Raw genomic sequence first — 27,212 nt, 5'->3', positions numbered from 1 at the left:
AGCTCAAACAGAGTAATTTAAGTGCACCAATTTACACCCTCTGTTAGGGTGAGGCGGGGTCCTGGCTCAGAGGGGGGTGTCAGCAGTGGCCTGTGGAGTAACCCTTCCACTTTGAAGTCTTGAGAGGTATAAGCCAGTACAAAAAGGACAAGAACCGTACATTAAATGGCTGGTCTACCTACGCCTGCCTAAAGAGGAGCCATTAGCTCCATGACTTGTAGCTTTGGCAGGGGTACAAGGTCTGAAGCCAATAGCCCCCGCTTGCTTTAGCAGAGAGATGCGACCGCATCACCTGCGAGACAGCAGAATTGCGGTGGGCAGCGGCAGCGGGGGTCTGTTATCCCTCTCTGGTTTTCTCCTCACCCCCGAGGTTGTAGGACTTGTATCGCTTGGGTAGGTAAAGGGCTGAAGTCAAAATATAACTAATTGCAATAGGAGTTGCTTATTTTCACTTTACTAACTCGCCAGCTCGATAACGAAAATAACCCAAGAGTTCACCCTCACATTTCCATGAAGATTTAATAATCCTGTAGTTTGGGGAAGGGACTCATTTTATTAAGATTTCATTTTGCACAATAAATCACTGCATATTTTCTGATATGCTACGAAGTATAATAATAAATAATTAAAACTAAACTACCCTTACTTGTCAAAATAAATGATTTATCATAGTTTGGGATATAGCATCTTTGAATTTTTTATTGTTTGATTCCCAGAATATTACAATTTCCAATCAGTGAAGTTAATGAAGCTCCAGTGTACTTTTCTGCATTTGCAACAGTTACAGTTGTGTGAATATATATTTTCCACAAATATTTATGGTTAGCACTTTTCTGTACCATTTCAAGTTTACACCTTTCTCATAAGTGTTTATAGCAGTAAGTCACGAATCTTTGGGATGACAAATTTATTCAAATGAATTATCCTTCTGTTTCTATACTTCATCTGGCAACCTGTAATCACTCAGTTGTGCATGAGAAAAACTGAGGTTTCTGTTGGAAAGAATAATTCCTATGTTCTGAAAACAGAAGTACTTTGGAGTGTTAAATTTAAAAAAAAAGGGGGGGGGGGCTTATTTTAAGTTTTTAATATTGAGTCTAAGTTGTGGTTTCATGTCACTGAGGTATCCAGATCTGTTTACTGGCTTTACACATTCAGTTCACATTGTTTAAAAAAGAAAAAAGTCTAACGGACTTTATAATTTGGGCTTCCTGAAAAGAAGTGCTTTTTCACTTCTAAAAGTGAAAGAGAAGGACTTCCATTAGGGTTGCTCGATTCTGGGTTATTGTATTTTAACCTTGAGGAGGAGGAAATAGATATGAAAAACAGACTCAGATATAGGTATCCTTAGATTTTGGGTGTAGCAACCAAAAGAGAGCATGGGACTTTTTCTGTAGCTTTCACAATACAGTCCACAAAAAAAAAAAAAAAAAAAAAGAATGATTTTTTTTTTTTTTCCCCCCTGTGTTTATGCCATGTTATCCCTTTGGAAAATCAAATTGTTTCCCTTGTTTTTTTTCACATCTTCACAGTGCTGATAGTGCTCCCAGATTTCTGCTCCTTATTTTTTCTGGGGAAAGAAAGTCAAGTATAGAAACTTCCTGTTATCAGTAAAACAAGAACAACTGTTCTTTCTGAAATACTTAAAGAATCTAGACTGGATCAGTACCATTTATTCCACAGAAATGTACGGTTAGATTTTAAGATCTGTAGAAGAAGGGTTAGTGAGTTTAAGCATTTTTTGGAACCAAACTACCACTAAAATACATAGAACAGTGTCTGCTATAGAAGTAGAAAGAAAACCTCATTAGGGCATTTTAGCAGAAATGCTGTTCTCAAGATTTTTTTTTTTTTTTTTCCCATTGAGTATGGTACCTTCATATCTCTAACAAGTCACATTGGAAAATGGTTTGAAAAGATTCCTACTAAGGGAGATTGCTATAAAATATGTATGGTTTTGAGCAGCAGATGGAATAAATTCTCTTTCACTTAGCAACACAAACGCAACGCAATATAGGGTGGCGCAAGTGCTGTGCCGGGAGGGTTTTGCTCTGACCCACCAGTGGTAACAAAACCAGTGACAAGGCAGTCCTTGGTTTTATGTTTCCACGAAGAAGGGTATTCACCTTGACAGGAATCCTTCATCTGCGCTAAGGCTAACACAGATACTGCCAGAGTACTCGCTTTTTATTTCTGACTCCCTTTGCAGTGAACAAGATCCTCTGCTATCGTGGGGTGCCATAACCCCGCTGAATTCCGTGAAGTTATGCTGCTTTATGGCAGATAAGGTCATTCACTTAATCCCGTGATTTCACTATCTGTAAAATTTACTTTATAAAGTGCATTGAGATCCTTGCATGGAGAAGTGCTGTATAAAGGCAAAATATGGTTAATATTATTTTCATACAAACACAGGAGTTTCCTGTAAATGCTTGGCTTTCAGTTGGGAATACATTTATCTGGCAGCCTGTCAGTGCGCAAAGGAAAGTGCAGTAGCCTGGAGACAAGAATGAAGACAACCCAACCTCTTCTGTTTGTTGGAGTGGTTTTTTCTTTTTTTCATGTAATTCTCCATTGCTGGAAAAAATAGGTGCCAGAGCCCTAAAGAGTCTTTCATGTCACAGATTTTCTGGTAACCTTGCAGTTGTTCTGTGAAAGCTAGGGTCATTTAAAGGTTTTAAAATAAATTTTAATATCTCAAAAGTTAGAAAATTAAAGCACATTGAACCAATGTGCTTTAATTGATCTCGTACTCCGAGAAACATAGCTTTTGCGGCAGCTTGCAAGTAAGAATGTCAGCTTCAAGCACTTAAAACCAAGCATGGTGATTACTGCCATAACCAGGCTCATTAACTTCAGCAGAATTACTTGTGATAATATACACTCCTAGCCCATAGGAAGATTTTGCCACGTATAGGACTGAATTTAGCATGTAATAAGGAAATACAGTTTGGCTGGTAGAACTTTAAGGGAAAGGTTACACTTTTTTGCTTGTAAGTATCTCATTTTGCTATTCACACCACTGGTCTTTGATCAAATTAACATTTTACTGTAAGTAGAAGAGCACTCAGTTCATGCTATTCATTATCTTGTCAGGAAACAATGAGAATAATTTAAACTGGATATATTGTGTAAGGCTTTTTTTTTTTTTTTTTTTTAATTGGAAAGCGCACGGTGGCATTACGATCGTGACCTCCTGGCTCCACTGTGAACAGTACAATATTTACATGCTATACTAAGGAGAATTAAAGTATTTTGAAATATTTTGTTACCAGGGACATAGCTCTATGCTAGAAAAACAGCGGTATGGAAATTAGGAGGAATTGTACGACTGAGCTATCCAGAAAAATAGCATTTTTAGACAATGCTGGATGGATTTACTTGATCTCTATCAAGGCCAGTAGTCTGACTGTCAGTGGTCATCGTAGTTTTTCTAGGCTGTGCGTAGTAGAAGTGAGAAACCAAGAGTTTTAGCAGTGACTGATGAAAAGCAACTGTACTATGGCATACATATTTCTTAGCCGAAGTGGAATAGTTTCACACAAAGAGAAGGTTGCGTGAACTTTCCAGTGGCTCCAAGTTGTGCAAGATTGCTAGATTTTAGCCATTTTCCATACTGGGCGTCTGTCTCTGGCTGCACTCTCTTTTCTTATTTCAGGAAAAATTGTTCAACCATTTCTAAGAACAAGATTAGGAAAAAAAATCCAGTTTTCCCCACATGTTATGAGTTGTTCTCGCTGTTTTGGTGAGGAGCCTGCTGTGCCCATATTTAAGAGAAGGGGCTTGGCACTTGATGAGGGAGGGTTTGCCTTTTTCTCAGGGTTGTATCTTCTGTTGCTTCAAGTAGCAAAAGAAAAAAAAAGCCCCAAGTTTGGCCAGCCTGTAAGAGTCTGAAAAAAAAAGCGAGTTCACACAAACTCAACAGAATCTGTTTTGAATTTGTGAGCTTTGATGTCCGTGCCTGTCCCAAGCACGCTGCAGTCTATCACTGCGCCGGCGGGGTGAACATTAACCAGCCAGGTTTTTCTTCTCTTGGTTGCAAAGTAGGGTTCAGTGCCGCTTTGACAGGGAGCACTGGGAGGGGAGATGCTCCTCCAGGATGCCTCTGCCACGACGGGGAGACGGGCAGCGTCGGCGTGAGAGCACGGAGGGCGAGCAGTAGAGAAGGGGGTTCGTGCTGGGGAGGGAAGGAGGAGAAGGGCTGGGACGGGGCTGCCGTGAGGACATTTGGAGAAGCAGCAACAAGGAAAAGAGGAAGGAGGAAAGCGTGGGGTAAGACAAATTCTGAAAGTTTGTGTGTGTTCGTTAGGTCGTGCAAGGTACGAGCTTGCAAAATTTTGCCTGCCTGAAGCTAAAGGCACCGTGAAGCTCAGTGAAGACAGAAACGGTGCTTCCAGTAGCCAAAATGAATTAGGGAGGGGACAAAGTGACAAGCAGAGAGGGGTAGGAGTCAGAGAGGCAAAACCAGAGGTTTTTGCAGGGGAGCAGCACCGCAGCCGCCGTATGGGGTCTTGGGTGCAGGCGAGTGGGTGAGAAACGGCCAAATGCAGCCCATGGCGCATGGTGAGGCTGTGGTTGACGCCGCCGTGCACAGCACCCAAATGGGCTTGGGGAACCCGTATAGCTCAAAATGGGGGGTTGTGCCAGTGCGTTCATTAACGCTGCTGAAGCACTTGGATCCTTTGATGGTAGAAACCAGAGCACAGCCCATGAGGAAGCGATTAATCCTATCTGCAGAGGAGGGTGGGATTAGTTTGCAGTAAATAAGCTGCAGAGGTCACGTGTGGAACAAGGAGGACAAAGCAAAATACTCATTCACCGAGCAATATTCACCCTGAGAGTTGAATGAAGTATAAGGTCTCGCTGGAAAAAATGCAGTAGCACGTTACTGTGCGGTTCCAGCCTGCCTCCCGAAGCCCTGCGCACAGGGGGTGGCCGAACATACCTGCAGCCTTGGGATTGGCTTTTCAAAACTTTTAAGTGCTCAATTTTGAAACTACCGTTCTTTTAACAGATTTCTGTGTGTAATTTATAATTTATATTGCAATAGCACCCAAAAGTGCTTTCCAGACACTGAACACATCTATAATTCTGGCTCTAAAAAGCTTCCATTCTGGAAAAAAAAAAAAAAGAGAATAATTGACCAGTATTTCCCAAGCAGAATTGCCCAAAGTTTCTGTTGATGGATTTTTAACAATGCGTGGTATGAAATCTTGTCTAATATTATTCACAGGATTACAACAGGTGTTCCGAATTGGCTGGGGAGGCTATGCAGAAAGGGCAGCTGACAGCTTAGTGTATATGCAGATGTAACATCTATTAGAAATATCCTCTGTGGTTTGCTTGCATGCAAGCTGAATAGATTCTCAAAACAATGCCGCTGTGAATGGAAGCCATCAGCAGAATTGCTTAAGGCTGCAAAACCCATTACTTATACAGCAGTAGATGCAAGAGCGAGTGCCACAGTGTAGTAACTTGTCCTGCTTTGCTGGAGTTGTTTAGCAGTTATTAGATCAATATATGTACATCCACATCTAATAAAGGGTGAGAAAATAATTTATCTCAATCTGTTTTGTTAGCTCAGTTTTTTTATCCTGGTGTTACCCAGCTGCATAAACAACATAAACTTCCTCTTTTTGTGCCTTTTTAATGCTGCTGCCATTTTTGCACGCAGAGACTAGGTTGTGCCCCATGCTCTGATTATTAGAGCCATGTTACTTTTCGTTTTACAATTACATTTTAATTACAGCTGTAGAACCTATGCAGAATCATTTAATATAATGTTGTGAGCAAATAGCACAGATGATGCATTTAGTATTTGATTGCCTTTAGTTTACTGATTGATTAAACATGCAGACAGAGTCTCTGCGTTGACTAGTAAGTCAAAGACCACGCACACGCACAGGGGTATAGGTTTTAGATTCGCTATTTTAGATGATTTAGGTTTTCGAAAGGGTCAGCTGAAAAAGCAGGGAGTCTGGCACACAGAAATACGGCGGGTTTGGTTGCTCAGAAATGAACTTCTTATTCAGTAAAGGAAGGGACCTGTCAGTGTAAAAGTTGGTCAAGAAGAGTTTTGACCTTGATTGGTGGCAGTTCGTGGGTTTGGAAGAGTTGGTGGAGAGAGAAAATTATTTTAGCTATTTTCTGCCAAAAGTGCAGCATGATTTGCATGGAGTAGCCCAGGTGAAAAGCAGTCATTCAAGGAGGTAAGCAATGTGGTTTTACGAAAATAAAACAAATTTTTACAAAAAAAGAGGGAAGAAAATCTGACCAAGAGGAGTATATACTGTAAAAACAACCAGGTTTTGTTCCGCTTTCTTAACAGAAGCTGTTAGACAATTATGGAAAGGACTTTGCTGCTATTTATTGCCTGAAGTTACTGATCCATCTGTCTCTACCCAAACTCTTGCATAGAAAATCTTTCCTCATAATTCTGCTTCTCTCCTTTCTATTCTTATTCAATATTTGTATGGGAATTTTGTCTGGTAGCCAAGTCACAGGCTTATCAGATATTCCTTAAATTCTCAGCAGTTGCTAGCTGATCTGTGCAAAATTGTCAGTTTAGAGTTAAATATTGTTGAATAAATAGATGTGCTGAAAGAACAGAATCTAACAATTCATGTTTTGGGAAATAATTACTGAAGAAAGACAGCCCACAACATTGTATGTGTGTTAGAGGGAATGGTCAGAATATCTTTTAATTCAGCATTTACCCGTGAGAATTATTCCCATGAGGAACCTTGCAATAAAATCTGCTTGGTCTATGAGAATAGAAAGAAATTGAATAAAAAGACTCCATTTCCACTTGTATTTATTCAGTCTGGGAAATTCAGTGGGCCGCAGCATTAGTATCAGCAGGGGATTCCTTGCTCCTAGCGTTAAATTACTGTCATAATCGCTCAATTATTTCTTCCTTGTACTGTTTAAAATAAAAATCCATCACATTCTATGTTTTTTTCTAACATTTATTAGGTTGAGTGTTTAGGAAAATCAATTATATTCAGTCAGGCATGAATTGATGAATGTTCTTGTAATAATTGTCAGTTGTTAAACTGAATGTACTTTCTCTTTTCACCCCTTTTCATTTCCTTCAGAGGGCAGAGGTGGCTCAGAGAGAGGCAGAGACCTTAAGGGAGCAGCTCTCGTCAGCTAACAAATCTCTCCAACTTGCTACGCAGATCCAGAAAGCACCTGATGTGGTGAGAGAAAATATTTACTGACTCTTACAGGTTTCTGACATTCCTGCAGTACAGCTCTTTCAATTTATGCTCACAGCTATAAAAATACCTGTTTGGAGTAATATTTTAACTGCAATGGAACTGTGTTCCTTTGGGATTGCGGTTCGGTTAAACTTCCAAGGAGGCTGGTGGCTGCGGAAGACCACGGGAAGGACAGAGGTCGCTCTGCTCCGTGGTGAGCGGTGCGGTGATCCGTAGCTCTCCGCAGCTGCCGGTCCAGGCGGATAGCATCAACTCGCAGAAATTATTTCATGTTGCTAAGAGCGTCAGCAGAGGAGAAATAAAGGCAGCAATGCGGTGTAACAAAGAGCGCCTTGGTGGGCCGTCAGAACGTGCCTGCCTGGAGGGCACGGCAGAGGCGTGGAGCTTCGGACCGAGGGGACCCACTTTGCCCAGAGCTGGTTGCACTCGCGGGGACCTGCTGCCTGCCCCTTTCTGGGTCTTGTTATTCTTGCTGTATGGGCTGTCAGCGGAACTGGAAGTAGATTCGGTATCATTCCAGCTTTCACTGAATGTATCTAAACTGAGAATTACACCTATAAATCCAGTAGAAGAAGCTTAGAAAATCGAGAAGATACCCTGTGCTCCTAAAGGTTTGGCTGCTTGCTGCTGTGTGTTTCTAAATGAAGCAAACACTGCTGTCTGGGGCGGTCGGTGGCGCTGACTCTGCTGATCGGACCTTGCGGGCACAGAGCGCCATTACAGGACTCCAGCTGGTCCTGGGTTAACAGGTATCACAGATGAGCAGACAGATTATTTTGATTTCTGTTTGCCAAAGGAGAAACAGGAGTATTTAAATGTAAATATGCAATTAAATGAAATTTAGTCTACTTCTAAGCAGCAGATTTACCAAACAAAAGAAATCATCCTCCTTACATTGCTTTTTTCTTGCAAGCCATATACATGCTTGACACTGATATCGGAGAAACACATGGTTGCCTTTAAAATACATCTGCAGAGAACGAGTAACAAACCGTAAGTCCTGTAGATCTGTTTGGTCGTCTATTAATACGACCCAGTATTTTCTCAGAGAAGTCAAAAGATAGACAAGCAGGCTGCAAAACAAAAAATAAAAAAATAAAAAGCCTGAATATCACTTGTAACTCTGAATTACCTGCCTCTTCCTATCTCGTGTCCTAGTCTTATCATTATTTTAACATTAGGTCTTTCCTGTATTTAATAGTACTTCTGCACTTCATTTATATTTAATATGACAACTACTGCAGGATGAAAATGATCATTATCTATCTTATTTCAGACTCTACGTTCTAGTCTCAATAGGCACAAGCAGCAGATGATTATACAACTTGTGATGTTTCATGCAAGCAAATTAGAGGTTTTTTCAAGTTAAAAGTATAATTCAGTGTAATAGGAGAGCGTTGTTAACTGCTGTTCGTACATGTAGCTTTCTGTGAGATACAATGGTATGTAGTCACTGAGAATCAAGCTAAGTGTTTAGAAGATATGGAAAAGGTATTTTGTTGTGCCTGTATTTTCCAGAAAAGAGGGTATGGAGTATGTTTCAATCTGCTGCAGTGTCATCTTGAATTGTAAGGAAAGTGCTTGGGTGACAGCATCGGTGGGTTGAATTTTCAGCTCTTTTGCTGTAGGATCTTTGGTATAATGCTTATGATCATTGTCTCTCTCTTGGTAAATGGATTCTTTCCTACTTCACTGGTGTTTTCTGAGGAACAGCCATTAACCTTTGTAAGACGCATTTTAGGCTTTTTAATGGAATTTGCGTTCATCGTTGGGCTGCCTCGTGCTCCCCAGATCTGCACAAGGATTTCCTTATGTTCTTCATGGAAGAGAGGTTCAGAGCTCTCCGATGCATTATACTATTGATGTCTTAACACAAAAGGAGACAGACGAGATGGTATAATTAGTCTGCATTATCTTTTCTGAATAGATCCACCTTCTTCTTAACTTCTGTGTCCTCTCTTATTTCTTGTCCTACTGGGAAGCTGGCCTAGTGAGGAAGTTATAGACTCAAGGACAGATTTTGCAGCCGTGGGAAACTGGAAGAAGAGCGATCCTGATTTAGGAAAGGGAATTTCTGAAAGTGGAGACCAAAGGGAAAATGGCCTTGTCTTACAGCTGTCACATCCATCTTCATCCCCGTGGAGGAGAGGCTTTAGTTGCTAGCAATAATGTTACCAGTGAACAATTTTCATGCAAGGAGCAAGTTCATTGGAAGTAGCAGTTTGGGGCAATTTTTGACAATTTTGCCTGAAACATGCAGCATGCGTACGAAGAGCCAAAGGCACATGACTCTGCCGTTCCTGATTAAGAAATTCTGCTCCATTACTTCAGAATGTTTTATCTGATTAGTATTTTGCAAGCACAGATTTTCATAGTTGTCAAAGCATTTGGACTATTAATAATAAATAGATCTAAATAGAATCGTTTGACTTTCATGGCTGCATCTTTCCAGTGCTCTTATGAAATAGGGAAATTTATTCACTCCATCATCCCTGTTTTACCAAAGAGCTGTCCTGGGGAGTAGAAAGGTTCATCTCCAGATTCATGCAGTCAGTTATGGAGGTCCCAGTTCAGAAATTGTTTCTGTCTCTTGTGCGGCCCGATGCCATGCTTGGTCCTTACCTAACTGCCCTGAATTCAAGCTTGTTGCCTTTTTTTATCAATGTGGTCTAATACTTTTTTCACGTTAGGAGCAGGCCATTGAGGTGCTAACACGGTCCAGCTTGGAGGTAGAACTGGCTGCGAAGGAGCGGGAAATCGCCCAGCTGGTAGAAGATGTCCAGAGACTCCAGGGCAGCCTCACCAAGCTGCGGGAGAACTCCAGCAGCCAAATCTCACAGCTGGAGCAGCAGCTGACCGCCAAGAACAGCACACTTAAAGTAAGGCTCGGTTCTGTGCTCAGCAGCTTTCGAAGGGTATAACTGACGTACCAATATTGGGTTTTATTGCTGTAAGTTTTCTGCGGTTCTGAGAGGCACCGTAAAAGCCATTGACTTCTTCAGGATGCTTTTGAATTCTAGTTTGTGAGACATTTTGTTCTAAGTGATCACAGTTTTGTTGAAATTTAGTTTACCTGGTTGTCATTGTTTTGAAATTTGTTTTTGCGGAACATGGCTACCTTTAGGATTAAAACCACCAACAAAACCCAACATGTATTTACCATGGATATGTAGTGAAATAACTGAACTGAAAAGGCACAGGAAATCCTGCTTAGGTTTTAAAACTTCTAATTCCCATTCCAGTGATTGGTGTTGCAGATTTGCCAGGAATGTATATTGTGCTATGGTCTATCTTTGAATTTACCTGCTACCCCCTCCAGTTCTCTCCCCTGAAAAAGGGAAGTGTATCATTTACAGCGTAAAAACAAGTAAAATCACGACACAGAGAGAAGGCTTTTTAGCCTCAATAACCATGTAATTATTTTTTTTTAACTGTATATTTGCTGCAGAGTAATTCCCATTTATAATTAGCGGCCCAGTCCTATACTCATTTGCATGCCAGTAGCACTGCACTAAAACCAGAAGAAACATCTTACCAATTTTGTGAGTGACCCTTTTACCTTTTGCTTCAGCAGCTTTACTTTCTTTGTGCGCGAGCCCACACAGTTTTGATCTATCAGTAAGCATGAGAAATGTTTCCTGACATGTGTTATGAATCAGTCTCCTGTAACTCCTGTCTCTTTCATTGTTCTACCATCTATGAGCTTCAAAGTGTAAACAAGATAAATTTATCTGTTCCATTAAAGACTTCATAGTTTTGCAGGTTTTATAGTCGGAGAGGTTTTTTGAAAGCAGGAGGCTGATAGTACCCACTTAGCTCTGACTGTGGCGTGGGTAGCTTTCCTCTATCAGAATGATTTAATGTTCAATTGAAACTCTTACAAATTGTTCTAATTCTGACATTTTTTAGCGGTTACTAGTTTTGCTCTGCTGTAGCATAATTTATGTGGAGAAGTGTCTGTTAGGGATGAAAGCCAAAGTGTTGCATTCAGTATGCTTTCTGCATGTTTTAAGAGGGTCTTGCAGAATTTTTCTGAAAATTCAGCAGAGCAAAGGAAACCTATTGGGTTCCTCTATTGACAGTATCAGTCTCTGCCCATCTGTCACCATGTGGGTACCACTTTTAATGAGGGAGGAAGGAGCTGGCCTGGTTTTGAGGGACACATTTTGCTGGCTACACCGCTGTTATGGGAGGTTTTTAGTTTTTCATAAAGCCTCATAGAAAATATCTTGAGTCCTTGCACTTGACAGATTTTCTTGGAATAAAGCATGTTCCTGGTGAGGTCAGTATTAGTTTAGCCATTAACTTCAAAGGGAATAGGATCATAGAAATGACAGAGCAAGTCTTTGATTTTCATTTCAGTAATCTCCTTCCATTTTCTCATAGGCTTGCCCAGCTAATGCTCTGTATTTAGGTTCCTGTTGATAGTGTCTGACGCAGTAACTCTATTGATAAAGTTCTAGTCATTTCAACCCTCTTTAACCTTATTTGTTGCACTATAAAAACATTTCAAAATGCGTACTTTTACCCCAAAGTGCTAGGAAAACCTGTGCCTAAGATCTGCTGTACAAAGAACCAAATCTCAGTGGTGATGTGTTGATCTCCTGTTTGATTATAGAGGAATTGCTTCTGAAATAACTGAGATTGTAATGGTTGCCTCCACAAAAAATGAATCACAGTTTCACAAATTAAAGCAATGTTCTCAGACCATATCTTGGGGGAATTCTTTAATACTCTATGACTTAATGAAACAATACAGAAATACTTTCAAAATTATTGCTTCTTTATCTTCATTTGATCTAATAATCAAAACATGTCCTCTAGTAACAAGACTTTTCTAACTATAATTATATTAACCCTTTGTTGCTGGGACTTAGAGCTTCCCTGCTACCCAGTTAAAATACAACAGTGCCGGTTAGCAAAGAAATACATCAAATAACCTGTGTTCATTAAATAGGGGCTTTTTAGTTTATCACTCTAAACTAAACTACAACATTAGTCTAATGGGTTTTTTAAAATGTTTTAAGCCCATGTTTTAATACGGCCCATGCAATTTGCCTAAGACACTTTAGTTAATAATAACACAGTAATGATTTTTTTTTTTTTTTTAAATAACATAAGAAGGGACCCAGTCTATGCATGCATGCTCTAACATGGGTTCATTCATACAACAAATGCAAGACGATTCTATAACATGAAATATTTGCAGATTTAGTGTGTAGAAATGCCACCAGCCCATTCCATCTGTCCTCCAGCTCCCTGCGTTTTTGTGTGTTGGAGGACACTGGAATATATTTTGTCTGAATTAACCAGGTTGATATTTAGTGCAAGATATTGGTTCCTCCAGATTGTCTCACAGCTTGAACCTTTGTTATACCATGTTCCGTGCATTTTACAGGGTTCTTTGAGACAATTACCATACTAATACATTTTAAAACAGTCATTGACTGGGAAGATGCCAAGTGCCTAAATGGTCTGCTTATGTACAGGCATTGCATTCTCAGTTGTTAGTTTATATTGTTTAGTAAAGTGTACATTTAGGTGCAGATTTTCCATGGCAACAATCTCTGTGTTAGGTACTTGGGAATGATGGATGTACATGTTTTTTATACAATTCAAAGTAAAATATTGCTAGTTGCTGTACTGCTGCCATACAGCATGCAAGTACCTGAGAGTCCAAAACAGCTTCATTCTGTCAACATCTTTTTTTTTTTTTTTTTTTTTCTTTTTCTCTTTCCTAACTGCGTTTTGTACCTAAAATTTCCAGAAATACTTTCAGGGTATAGCATATCCCTATAGAGAATTACATTTAATATAGATTGGATTAAAATGGGAATCATTAGCTTTTCTGTATTTTATATCTGTTTCTACAAAAGGCTTTTTTCTTAGCGTATCCTTAAGTAACTGACATATTAATCCAGGATATTGTTTGTTTTAAATTTATTCCGGTACCTTTTATGCTGAAGACTAGTGTAAATAGCCAGTCATCCCTACTGCAAAAGCTAATCTGCTGTAGACCCAAAAATGTTATGCCTCACAGAGTTAAGGAAGAGGTGAATTGTAGCGTATCTTCGCTTTAAGCTGTAGAGCAGCAAAAAGCAGCTAGAAGCGACGGCCAAGGAGAGCTGAAAGATGTCGTGTGATGTTCGGCAAGGTCTTCCCATTCCCTGCACCGAGTTTTAAAGCTGTCAGTCATGATGCTGAGTCTCCTCCCTGGTACCGAGGGCTCTCTGCCTCACTGGTTTCATTTAAAGATCCTTCTCCAGTCTTACTGAGCCTGATCTGGTGCATTAAAAAGTCTAGCTGATTCCTTGTTAAAGTAACTCTGTTTTGCTCAGCGTCAAGCTGTAGCTTGAAAAGCTGCTTGAACTTGTGGCGTGTTGTAGCTGGCTCTCCTTAAAACTTGGGAGAACTGAAGTGACACCTTGGGCCCGGGGATTACGTAGTACATTTGTATAATGAGATTTCAACACACGTTGGAGGTTATCAAAACCTCACATATCTTTAATATTTGTCAGGTTTTCCTAGTTACATCAGTATAGGGTTTTATAGCAGGGCCAAAACACCCGTAGCACTGTGTCTGCTCTAGAAAGCAAAGTTGGTACTCCATATAATTCCAGTTAGTAACTGGAACTTGGTAAAGCAGGACGTGTCAGAAGAAATGACTAAAACTTGCCCTGTGTTTATTCCAGGAAAAACATTTTTAGCTGACATGGACGTGGTTTGGGTTTTTTTCTTTTTAACGCAATCCGAATGACTGCACAAGTTACTGATGGCTGCGGAGGCTAGGACACGAGACCTTTTAAGAGGCTGCTTGTTTCATCAACGCCCCATACATACAAATTCCACACTTAACAGCCTTTGCTTTCCTGCAGCAGCCGGTGGTGGTGATCCTTTAAGAGTTGCTTGTTGAGCAGCTGCCAGAGCAGGGGCTCGTGTGTTACTGCTGGGAGATGCCTCGTGTCAGCAGTGACTAAGGATTGTGGATTATGCTATCAGAAAGCAGAAAGAGGAATTTAAGGGGGCTGTATATTGATAACATGGATGTCCACTTTGTCACTGCTTTTTAATATACGTACTAATGGCAAGGCAGAAATTTCAGCAAAGCGCGAGCTGGAAAGGGCATGACAGGAAATCCTTTAAAAGATGGCAAAATCTTTTTTCCAAAAGTCCAACTTTCTAAAAGTCCAACAAAGCCCCATCGTGCCACTGTTGTCACCTGAAGAAGCCTCATTTATATTATTAAGGTGGCTCAGATGATGGCCTTGCTAATCTATGGGTGCTGCATTACATGGTGTTTAGGTTTGCTGCTTGTACCCATTAGATAGCTTTGAGATGGGCGATACCTGCGCACTGGCTTACTTGGGAAGAACAGCATGGTTAAGAGGTTCCCACTTGTAATATTTTGTCTGTCCCAGCCCTGCCGTTCACGCAGCCGTAACTGCGCTGGTGCAGAACTTTATGGGGCTGCATTTTAAACAGATTTGCTAAAATTATCTGAGTTCACAGTAGCCCTTTCCCTGCCTTCCTCCTGCGTTCAACAAGCAGCCCAGCAGTTGGGTGTAGGATCTTCTTGAATTCACTTCTCCACTGAAGGCAGCCTCTCCTGGACATAAAGCCCTATTTTTCTTTTTCATGTCACATATTCCTTTCCTTTTCAAAGCAGAGGCTCTGTCTTTGAGGGTGATACGTCCTTGTGTTATTTCTGTTTCCTGTGACCTTTGGGATTCTGTGCCAATTTTAACACCAAAAATTAAGTAAAGCAGAGCTAGCCTGAACTTATTCATGGAAGTTGCAGGCCAGTAAGTTCTGTTCTTTGCTTAGATCAGGCGTGCCTGTACTAAGCAAAGAAATTATTAGTGAGAAATTAATGTGGCTTCTGCAAGCAACATAACGGCATCAATTATGTATCGCTATGTTTTAGGCCTCCTGAAGCATTTATCCTGTAGTGATGAGCACTGTTGTTGGGAGCAGGGGCTCTTGGGTAAGGTCCAAATGTGTGGCATTGCGTTATGGATTGTGTTAGGAGGTTTGTTTCAACGTTTGTGGCATCTTCACACCGAAGAGAAGCCATTGAGACTGCCCCAGGTCAGGCAGACCTGAGCAAAAAGACTTGCTGAGTTGGTCTCAATGCTTCATCTCCGGTGTGTAATCCTATTAGTTATTGCAATAAGTAATGCTTGTAAAACGACTTGGTACAGCTGTTTTGTTTGGGCATGAGGCACTGTAGAAGTCTTACAAGCCTAAGGCGTTCCAGTCAACAGCAGCTTCTTCAGTCTTTTTTTCATGTAGATAAGGTTATCAAGAACTGTCGTTATCAAGAATACAGTATGTGCCAAAGCACCCTGCTTGTTTGCTCAGTTTATCAGTTTTGTAAAAATTTCAGCTGCCCCATTTTTAATACCTTCTTCCCCGATCTCTTTATTGAACACAACAGTGACATTGCAAACAGCCGAATTGGGACCTACTGAATTCTGTAATGCTTGGCACTCTGTAAACAAAGGAAGAGTGAGGTATAATTGTGTTTATGTTGAATTGGTTATAGTTTGTTTTCTAATATATGTAAATTAGGTATGAGTCATTAACCCTCACTTGTGCGCTGCTGTATATATGGAATAATTTAAAGATGATTTTGAAAGCCTGCAGAAAAAAATCTAAATAATTAAATCCATGTTCTTTCTTTTAAAGCAACTGGAAGAAAAACTGAAAGGACAGGCTGATTATGAAGAGGTTAAGAAAGAATTAAAGTAAGTGTTAAATGCTTACATAATTTTTTCACAAACTCCAGTTTAACAATGCTTGTTAAATGAAGCCACAAATCTGTGTTCTTGGAACAATAAGGAATTCAGTCAAAACCACAAAGACGGGGAAATCGGGAATATTGGCAGAAATTGCATCCAGAGCCAGTGCAACTGCTGTATCTGAGAGTACTCCTTTTTGTTGCAGCAGAGTATTGCAATGGCAAATAATACAAGCGTCCATGAAGAAAAGGCACTAAAACTATCGTCCACCAAGGGTAAAAAGTTTGAAAATCTGTGGTGTTTTAGGTGGACTGCTCTTTAAAAATCCCTAGCCAACAGCTGAATGTAATGTGGACCAAGAATTTAATGCAGGGCCTTTGGCCATAATACCTTTTCTATGATTTTGCCAGCCAGTGTTCAGCACTTACCATTTTAATGCTGAGCTTGTTTCACTGTATATTTTTGCTAATATATTGTGGTTTTAAACTAAAGCCACAAACAGCCTCTTCCTATTTCAAGGCCTTTTTTTAAGAGACTTAAAAGAGCCTCATTTTAAACTATAACAAGATAAACTGTCAGGTTCAGAAGAGAAGTTTTTTGACTGGAAATATGTTTAGTGTCAAGGCTTAAATAACTGCAAGAAACTCCATCTCTTCTTTCATCATTCTGGCATTTTTGTGTGTATTTTAAGACGACTGAAAAAATGTTGCCTTGTTTAATGAGGTATTTCAGATGAGGCTGGTAATCATGTGCTTTTGTTTACACGTCCCTGGAGAATATGGAAAGCAGGTTTGGTTTTGCAAGCCCAATGACTGCCCAGCCCCTGGTGCTATTATATTCAAGCCACGCTGGCTGTGGTTCTGGTTCCCTGCCAGCTGCAGCACACCCTGATGTAGGTATATAGTTACAGTCAAGTCAAAGGAGTTGACCATTTCTTTGGTCATTATACCTGAATATTAACTGGTCTCAAAAAAGCGTCATCGTTGTACTGATGCAGGTAAATACGTCCATGTTCCCTCCTGAGTTAAGGAAACTCAGCTTGAGATTTCAGCCGGTTTATGCCCTCGTATGTAAAGTAGTGAATGAGAATTAGGCCACAATCTTCCAGTTTGCTATGTGAGTTACTAAATGTGAATGTGCCGAACAGCAAATGAGTTTTAAATCCTACCTGATTTAGTGCCTTTACTTTAGATACAAAACTCATTTAGATCCCTGTATTCCTGGCAGTAATGCCTTTCTTTTTTGTTTTTTCTTTTTACAACACTGACTTACGTGAGGGCAGGGATGGGAAGGCAGATAAGAGGTCCAGGAGAAGCCATGACGCAGGAGTTGTTCATATGGTGCCGTCTGCCTGTTCCTGTTATTTCGGGATGAGCCTGCAGTGAAATAGATGGGAGAATCTCCTGGATGTGGCCCTTGTTGGGTGCCAGTAAATTAACTCTGTTCTCCTGGCTGTTACAGGAGTTTTTGATATAATTTGATGATTGATATGATTTGATGATATTTTGATATAATTTGAATACAAATTATATCCCCTAATTTGTGGGTACCTTTTTTTACCTGGGCAGGCTGACTTTGGAGGGACAGCCAGCTAGCTCGTAGGTGGCCTGGGGTCCGTACACCGTCCTGCTGGATGGTGCGGGGGGTCAGGACCCTCTGTGAGAGCACTCAAGGTGTTTGCAATGCTGCGTCGTCACAGCAGCTCAGTCACGCCACCCTCTCTGCTCCCATCTGGTCCAAATGATGTGCCGAGATCTAAACGTACATCACCTGAGAGTGACAGTCTGATCTGAAGTGAAACTATGAAAAGTCTATTGCTGTAAAGCTGGTATCCCTTAGACTGCATCCTACTATGCCTGCCTTTCTGCCCTGAGACCCTGACAAAAATGAGCTGCTCGTAATGCACATATGCACCAAGAAAAATGCTATCTTGTCAGTAAGGAAGAAAGAATAAACTTCTCAGTTGTTTTGGCACTGGTGTATTTTCCTTAATCCTCCCAAGGATGTTAGAGGCATTCGAGGCTGAGGGATCTCAGTATCAGCCAACTTCTAACCTTGGAGGGACTTAACTGGGTGCATGTCAAGATCTAGGATGGGAGGATTCCTTGCTTTCTGTATTGGCTTTTGTGCCAAATGTCTCTTAAAACTATTTTTGAGATCTGAGAGCTCTGTGTGTCCTTTCAGTTCCCTCTCGAGTAATACAACAGTGTTAACCCTCCTGCCTTTGCAGTTGGGATCATACGAACAGAAAAGTCGAGCTGTCCCAGTGCACACTTTGCTTTAGAGTAAGATCTTTCAAGTCATCTTAGATGTGCAGATTCAAGTCACAGAATCATTCCTTTAAAAAGCAGATAACTGATCTTCAGCAGCAGATTGAGTCAAGATCTCATGGGCAAAGATACTCCTGGAATCCAAAGGGGAAACGTTTTGCCTCCTCATATTCCTGAGAAAAATGTCCCTCTTGTGACACATTTGGAGAGTCATTTTTGACATGTTTAACTTTTACATTTTTTGAAAAAATGAACCTGCTGTAGTGAATATTCCTCCAAGGGCAATTTGAGATACCATCAGCTTGGGTTTTAGTATATTTTGGGTTCTAAGTGTATAGGAAATTACCTGCGAAATTGCCAGAAGGCAGTTTCAGGTAGCAAAAAATCCACTTCAAGTAGGCAGAGGTCAGTAACTTTCCAGCTAAGGTTTGAATACACATGCCTGCTCCACACTCGCTGAAAAATGCAGCTGCTGCAAGGTTCAGGATCCTTCCTGAAGGTCCCAGCTGGCAGCAGGTACTTGGAACCAAAATGCATTGGCAGAGCAGGCTGTGCAAGTGGAGGGCACAACAGGATCAGGGCTTTGAAGCCAGACTTTTGGTGCTGAGAACCCGATACACACACGAAAGACGTTCAGGCTTACTTTGCACTTCCGACTGGTTTCAGTCTGGTTCTGTAGGCAGCACAGTAGTGGTCAGAGCACGTCACACCCGCTCCTTCAAGAGCATGCAGCTTCTTTTGATTTAGTCTCATCCAGAAGGAATGCGGTTGGTGTGCTCCAGGACTGCTCTGCATGGCAAACCGAAGCGCGGTAAGTGGGGATTACTGGGAGGCCTGCGTCGCAAGTTTACTGCTGATCTGAACTGAAATGGGAGAAACGCCCGTGATTTGCCACGGGAAGTTTGCCATATGATAATTTGCTGTTACAAATGGGTTTTTTTGAAATTCAGATGGATCTCCTTATTTGACCATCATGAGGACATACATTACTACTTGGTGTCCTTTCAGAGGCCATACCCTGCAGAATGCACGGGAGGATGGAAACAGTCACCTGCCAGTGACTGGGCTTTTCCCTAGATGAGTCTCCGTATATTTATCTCCCCCAGCACCTTGGAGTCCTGGTAGACAGAGCTGTGCCTCTGAAGAGGTGTCCCAAGAAACACTTGCTTTCAGCAGTGATTAGCAGCCTGAGTAAACATGCCTGTCATGTCAATCTAATGTCAGGATCTTTAAGAACTCAGGCCATTAATGCACAACCTCTCTCCTTGACTGGCGTGACTCCGTTAATAGCAGAAAAGAGGCACTTTTGCATATGGGTGAGCTGCTATGCCCACATAAAGCAGAGTCGTAACAGCATTGCTTTATGTACTTGTGTATTGGATGATGGCTGTAATCTACAGCAATTTTTGCTGGCAAGAGGTGTCATCCAATGACGCCGTATGATGAAACCGATGGCCGGAATTTTGTGATTTTATTATTATATTTGTAGGAGTGCCTGTCAGAATTAACACTGTATGCAATGAGTACGCACAGATGCAAAATACGTGAGGTTTCTGTCTCAGAATGACTTTTTTTTTTTCTTGGATTTGCTATGACTTTGTGCGATCTTGAATGAGTCGCTGAGGCCACTGATTTCCACAGGGCCACTTACTGGACATCCAGTTCTGGATTAATGCGTGGACAGATTTACAGAGGAGCTGGACGCCACACGGGCTGCGGCAGTAGTGAGTGCTGCGTGCCCGGCTGGCTCCTAGTGGCATCCAGAACTAGTCCCTACGTGTTAATACTGGCCTTCTGCTTTTTTTAACTCGGTTTCCACATTTAATACGTGGTTAAACATATTCTGCCTGCCTCACAAAGTTCCTGGTGCTTTATACATGAAAAACGCTGTATAAACACTATCTATATCTGTTTATGTATTTTTCTTCAACAAATGAATGTCATCTTTGTACAACGAGAAGCTGAAATCATTTATTGCTTCAGTCGGAGGAACTTAACGTCCTGCCTGCAGCAGGCCTATTTAAAAAAATTTATAAGACAAAGCATAGTGATAAATTTGTATTCCTGTAAGATTCTCGTTTGCCAGACGATACAGCTCTAACTGACAGACTTCGGAGGGAGATGTCCTTTGACCGCTCAGTATTTATATAAAATATTGACAATGAGACTATCGGATTCTTCTCTTAATGTACTTGCAAATATTTGGATCTTTCATATTTCTTAAGAAATATCGTGCCATTGTGTCTTCCCTTTGCCATAGAACTCGGAGGTTATTAAAATGAAAAACTGCCTTTTAGCCTGTAGTGTCTTGGTTGGGAAGATTATTTGTGCATGTTTTCCTTGATATGTGAGCTGGAGTATATTATAAAAAGTACTGTAGCTGTGGTGGTGTTTCCCCTGTTTTGTTGCTTTGCTACAACTTTTTCATTCCCTTCAAGCTTCACAGATAAATTTATATCGCTTCTGACAGCTTAAAATGTTATATCCTTATTAACCTTTAAATTTACACTTTAAACTGGCCCGGTGGGATTGCATATGGAATGATTTAGATGACGCTCGAGAAAATTTTCTTATCCAATAACTAGTTTGAATAGTTATTCTATATTTATTATGAGGCTGTGTTACTGCAAGGAAAGTTGTTATCACTTGTAGTGTTGCTGGAGAGTAGGAAATGGTAATGTTAATGCTCATTAGTGCAGTTGTTATGAAAAGAAGAAATAGAAAATAATTCTTTTTTTCTGCCTTCCACAGTATATTGAAATCCATGGAGTTTGCACCATCTGAAAGCTCTGGTGCGCAGGTACTGAACCTACTTTTGTTTTCTTAATTACTTCAGCAGCTCAGTTAATTAACAAAAATTTTGTCTTGCAGTTCATTGGTGTTGGCATGGAGAATTTCCTGTTGATGTTGAGACATACGGGTTGATCATTGTTTAACTGATGTTTTATTCTGTAGAAAGCTGAACTGAACATTTTTTGCCTATTAATTTCTTTTAAGTGGTCAAGGACAAAGAATGACGTTTCAGCTGTGCTGGAGTGGATAACCAGAATGTTGTGAAGCTGAGTCTTTTGAAGATACTAGAGTCAGTGTACAGCTACGCTGAGATTTGCATGTTTCTTGTACTGACAGTACGCTGAGCAAGGATTTTAGCATTTTTAAGTCTTTGTTAGCCTTGAAAATAATGTTCACAAAAGAAAACAAACCTTTGAGTACTGAGAAAGCAGGAGAAAGCTCTGCTATTCCAGCAAATTAATCTTACTTAAGTTTAAAGGTTATGAATTAAATTCCTGCTTCTGAAATCTGAACTGAATATCAATATACTGGAATTAATTTTCGGTATGTTTTTTAATGATCAAAGGTTAGATATTTAGTGAAAGGTAAATGGCAGGTTTCTGTGACTGGTTTTATTTTTGAACAAACTGTTTATGCTGAAACGCAGCATTTCAAGGAAATGCTTAACTTGGGTCAGTTGACCTAGAAGAAATAATACAATCTTAACTCCTCTTTTAATCAGATTAAAAGAAGTATACAGCTTTTAAATTGAAAGCTTGCCAGTACCATTTTAAAATAAGTAGGATTAAGAAAATGCTCCGTTACACATTTCAAAATAATGCAGAATTGATGAATGATTTACAATGAAAATTAAACAGTGAATCTCTTCTGTGGCTCACCTAGGAGCACTGAGTGATTCCTGCAAATATATGCATGGTGAATTCCCTAGCTGCGTTCATAGCAGAGATGAGCACTTGTTTTCTTCCTCTGAAATCCTTTTTAGTGCCCGAGTGAGACTCTTAATGCTTTCAGAAATAAACCTCCCGCTTTGATTTTCTTTAGGATGCATCTAAACCGCTGGAGGTGCTGCTGCTGGAGAAGAACCGCTCCTTGCAGTCTGAGAACGCCACGCTGCGTATCACAAATAGTGACCTGAGTGGTAGGTTGACACGATTTTCAGCTATTCTGGTTTGTTTGCTGTCTTGTAAAGGGAGGGAGGGCTGAGTGAGAGATGAATGTCTGAGCTAATGCATGGCAGAAAGATTGAGAGGCAGCAGGAACACTGAATAATGTTTGATTTCTGCAGTTTTATAGTCTGGATAATAAAATAAAACTTGGAGACCTCAGAGAGTCTTTAAAGGTTAGGAAAGGGAGGCATTACAAGATGTACCAAGTGGTAGTAGCATTTGAGGCTGTCTTCTGTTTTGGGAACAAATTCATCCGTGGCACCAGAAGTCTCTTCCCCCACGCACAGTGTTATGCAAAATGTTTGCATGTAGAACACAATAATCTTCCTGTCTGATACACTTAGATATACTACCAGCAGGTCAGCTTGGAAAAACAAAATACTTTCTTTTTAGCGAAGTGTGTTTGCCGTTTAGCTTTCCTAGTGTGGGCTTTTTACGTCTTGCGTGCACATTTTTTAAATGGCAAGTCATGGAATTTCCAGATACTTGAATGCTTATGGTTTTTGCAGCTGGAAGAAAGTTAAAAGTTGCCACTGGCCTTGGGATTACTGAATTCTGAAGCGTTTTATGACTTTAACTGAGTGATTTTGGTGCATCCACCTAATGGTGATTCCTTTATTCAAATTGGTTCGTTCCAAAATGTAAATGTTTGCTGCATTTGGGTTCAGTCAGGTCCAATGAGTAATGTCTTGAATGAGAGACAACAAAAGAGACTTGCTGTCTGTAACTGCATTTATTTTAAATGTGTAACTGCACTTCATGTAATTGTTCTAGTTTTAATGTTTGTAAGGGGGATTCTCCAGGCTGCAACATACAAGAAAGGTGCAAACATGAAATGCATGTTGTTTGTTTTGGGGGCCTTGTTTGGCTTATTAAAATTTCAATTATGGAAAAAAAAAAAAAAAAAAAAAGAAACCAAAACCAAAATGAAAACAAAAATCCCACCGCCACTTCATTGGCCCTTGTAAATCTGCACTTTTTCCCTTTGCGGGGCAAACTTTGCATTTTTTTATCTTGGTTTTTCCCTCTTTGATCCCCCATAATGCATTATGTTTGACCTTCCTTGTAGGGTCAGCCAGGAGAAAAGGGAAAGACCAGCCTGAGAGTCAGCGTCCTGCAACCTTGCCGGCCTCCCCTCCTTCTCAGTTGCTCCGCAACACGGGGGAGCAGGCTTCCAATACTAATGGTACACACCAGTTCTCACCAACGGGTTTAAGTCAAGACTTTTTCAGCTCATCCCTGGCGAGCCCCAGCTTACCCCTGGCCTCCACAGGAAAATTTGCACTAAACTCTCTCCTCCAGCGACAGCTAATGCAGTCCTTCTACTCCAAGGCAATGCAGGAAGCAGGAAGCACAAGCATGATTTTTTCAACAGGTCCTTACAGCACAAACTCCATATCTTCCCAAAGTCCATTACAACAAAGTCCGGATGTAAATGGCATGGCCCCATCTCCCAGCCAGTCAGAAAGTGCTGGCAGCGTCTCCGAAGGCGAGGAGATAGACACAGCTGAAATTGCACGTCAGGTGAAAGAGCAGTTGATCAAGCACAATATTGGCCAGCGGATATTTGGACATTATGTGTTGGGACTGTCGCAAGGGTCTGTGAGCGAGATACTAGCCCGGCCAAAGCCATGGAATAAACTGACTGTGAGAGGCAAGGAGCCATTTCATAAGATGAAGCAATTCCTCTCGGACGAGCAGAACATCTTGGCTCTTCGCAGCATCCAGGGTAGACAAAGAGGTAAGCGCTCGCCAGCCGAGGGTCTTGCCCTATTTTCCTGTTAGTTACAAATGTTAAAAATCGGAAGCTTCCCTGTACGGGGCCGTTTGTGCGTTGCCGCTGTTTTCACCCGAATCAAACGTCAGGTACGGAAAGTACAGCTTTCTAACTCTGCTTTGCAGCACTCAAGCAGGTTAGTATCTTTGCTTATGCTTTTTTTAGCCGCTGACTTGTGTTTGTCAGCAGGGGCAAGCAGCGGGGACACTTAGATCCCTCACTTCCCAACAGCTCCGTGTCAGAGCTAAATACAGAGTGAAAAGGGTCAGTAGCTCTTACGGGTATCACCCCTCAGAAAGACTTGAAAATTTTTATTTGGGATTGTTTATTGAGACCAGACTTTTGTTGTGTCTTGTGTGATCGGTTTTTTTTCCAAAGCGTTTTGATGAAATATCGTAGGTGATGCATGAGATGAGTAATTAAAAAACAATCCTAATTTAAAGCAGCTTTGCGTATCTAAGGCAGTGATTTTCAGAAATAACGTGCATTTCATTGTGATTCATCTTAAGCGAAAACTGAGATTTACATTTAGAGAAACTGAAAAGTAAGTTGTTTACAGTCAAGAAATATTGGAAAGGACAAGGCAGGATTTTCCTAGATTTTGTTTAATTGAAAGTGCACACTGTTAGATTTATAATCTGTTCTTCCTTTTGATGATTGTACTTGAGGGGATTATCTGCCCATCTTTAACCTCTTCATTTTTGGTATCTCTAGACATTTATTTATATCTGTCTAATCTCCTTTCCGAACGTAGCTGTAATCTTTATTAACAAATCAGCCAGCCTTGCTTCTTCCAAAGTAGCCAGCTCCTCCAGCGCTCAGACAAAGGCTCGAGGGGGCGAGGACAGCTCGAACCCTCGCGTTCAGAGACAGGCTGCTAGCTTCTCGTGTCACACAGCCCATGATGTCAGAGCAACCATCCCCTGATTGTTTTGTTCTTACCAAACTTGTTTTTCAACAGAGAATCCAGGCCAGAACCTGAACAGACTATTTCAGGAAGTACCGAAACGAAGAAATGGGTCTGAAGGTACGTCACAGGCAGGTGTTTTTCTTTGCAGTCAATACCTAGGAAGTGGAGTGTGCTTTAGCTGTGTGTTTCCTTAAAACTGTGCAGTTTGATTCTGGCCTGGAATCTGATAGAAAAACAGACAGTAAGTATAAAACAAACCATGGGTTAGACGAACACTTTGCTTTTTCTAATTCTGCTGCTGCTGTACTAACGTAACCCTGTTTGGATACTTTTTCCACTCCCAACATCACTGCGTACGCAGATCAAAAGAGATAAGTGATAGAAGTGGCTTTATAAAATCATCAGATCTACTGAAATGCTCTCTTGCTATTTTTGTGATTTTGGAGGGAGAAAGCTGCACAATTATGTATAATCCAACATCAGTTGCATACAGCTTCTGCTCTAGATTTACGTCTTTCTTCTCATGGGGCTTATGTTGACAAATACACTTGCACACACTGTTAAATTAGTGTGATACTTACTTCAGTAAGGTATGTGAAAAAGACAACAAGATAAGTGAACATCAGATCGATAAATTAACACTGAACAGGAAGTACGAACATTTTTCTTCATTATAGATTAGTTGCAGAATTTTTCTTTTAGCAAGACAAGAGGAAGAAGAAAAAACAAAAACAGATGCCCCAAAGCTCTGTAGTTGTTTTGACTCCAGTCAGAAATTATCTAGCTCACTCACAAACTATAATCTCGTAATGAAAAATGCAGTTGAGTGCAATAGCATTCGCAGGCATAGTTTTCCCTTCTTCCCCTTAGTGGTTAAAAAAACCAAACCAAAACCAAACAACCAAGTAATAGCTCTTAGCTGGAGAGTACTTCAAATGGTATCTGCGCTTAAATGACTGTTTCTCTTAATGTATTAACCTCTAGAAAGTTAAAAATTATTTTTATCTAGTTACTTTTTAATTCTGTTTTGGGCTGAATGTGTACTCATCCTACTTTGCCTAGCAGCTGATGCAATTTTTAAGGTGATTCCTGAGCTTACGTTTTTAGCTTTCTTCCTTTCCCCTCTGGTTCTTTTCCCTTCTGTTTCCTCTCCCCCTCCAAAACAAAGAAAAGGAAAAAAATAGACCTATATGTGTTATCCTGAAAAAGGAATATACGACCACCTAGTTCTTCCTCTGATGATGTCAGTGTTCTCGTCGTTCCAGGGCAGCTAGCGGACAGGCTATTGCACAAGGAGGGCATTTTTCTTCTATTATGTTAAGTATGTTCTTGGTGTTGTAAATGTTGGTTAGGGTCCTACGTAAACTTTTGTCAGGTCATGCTGATGGTATATTAGTATATGCTGGCTGTCTTTGTGTTAAAAAACCAACCAAACAAATAAAAGTTTTCCTGGTGTCATTAGTTCTGTTTTCCTCTTCAGGTAATATAACCACAAGAATCCGAACCACAGAGACTGGCTCTGATGAAGCCATCAAATCCATTCTCGAACAAGCCAAAAGGGAGCTGCAAGTACAGAAAACAGGTATGGTCTCATTTTATCTCCTGCTCCTTTTATTTCAGAATTTAATTAAAACAATTACCATGAGCTTTCTGGTCAGTTAATTATATTCTTAAAACTTTGAATGTAGGTTTGAAGAAATTTTCTTTTTTTTAAGTTTAGTGGAGTTGTTTCTGCCTATAAGGCAGCCCAAGTTAAGGTTACATGTGTCACGGCTTGGCAGGGTCTCTGCTCGGTGCTCTGCCCCGCTCCCCGGGGAGCAACACTGAGATTTCTACTCCCCTTTTTTCGCAAGTGCAGAGCTCTGCCTTCTTTACGCCACTCCAGACCTGCAGGCAGTCACTCTGCAGCACGAACCTACAAAATCCTTCCTTCTACCAGTTTGCTCCTTGGAAAGGGAATGGCTCCCACTTTCTCTTGTCTTCTAACTCAGGCCGCAGGGACACAAACGCACGGGAGCGGGAAATGAATGGATTTGTTGGGGTGAAGGTCACGATCTAGCCAGCAGTTACTCGTCACATAGTACCACCGTCCTGTGGACGTCACGTACTGAAATTATAGTATAGGCCAACTCGGGTCTAACTTTCATATGACTATTTTTGGTTACAGACTGTATTCAGTGAATGAACTGGCAAATCCAAAAAGCATTTCCTTTCCCCAAAACATTAGTTTAACACCTTAGCTCGAGATAAGTTTAATTTCTCATTGCATGCTGTCATGTAGTTAACATTTCTGTCTACTCCATTGCCCTCCCAACTTTCTGGCACTGCTAAA

At 40.8% G+C, this 27,212-nt stretch overlaps 1 protein-coding gene across 6 annotated transcripts in view; it reads left to right on the top strand.

Annotated features, from left to right (window-relative positions):
* Positions 1–27,212, top strand: part of CUX1 (cut like homeobox 1) — a 286,475-nt gene that overhangs the window by 185,498 nt on the left and 73,765 nt on the right. For 3 of the 6 annotated variants that reach the window (XM_075720281.1, XM_075720283.1, XM_075720279.1), the window contains 5 exons: positions 7,098–7,202; positions 9,914–10,102; positions 15,912–15,970; positions 20,986–21,034; positions 22,069–22,165. In XM_075720281.1, the coding sequence (XP_075576396.1) occupies positions 7,098–7,202; positions 9,914–10,102; positions 15,912–15,970; positions 20,986–21,034; positions 22,069–22,165 (499 nt within the window). Of the gene's footprint in view, positions 1–7,097; positions 7,203–9,913; positions 10,103–15,911; positions 15,971–20,985; positions 21,035–22,068; positions 22,166–23,262; positions 23,935–24,931; positions 24,998–26,360; positions 26,463–27,212 lie in introns of all 6 variants that reach the window. The other 3 variants (XM_075720282.1, XM_075720280.1, XM_075720278.1) reach the window with 2 other exon arrangements.

This window comes from Pelecanus crispus, chromosome 12, assembly GCF_030463565.1.
Source record: "Pelecanus crispus isolate bPelCri1 chromosome 12, bPelCri1.pri, whole genome shotgun sequence".
NCBI lineage: Eukaryota > Metazoa > Chordata > Aves > Pelecaniformes > Pelecanidae > Pelecanus > Pelecanus crispus.
Note: the sequence above shows the minus strand (reverse complement) of the source record. Positions and strands in the feature narration are given on the sequence as shown.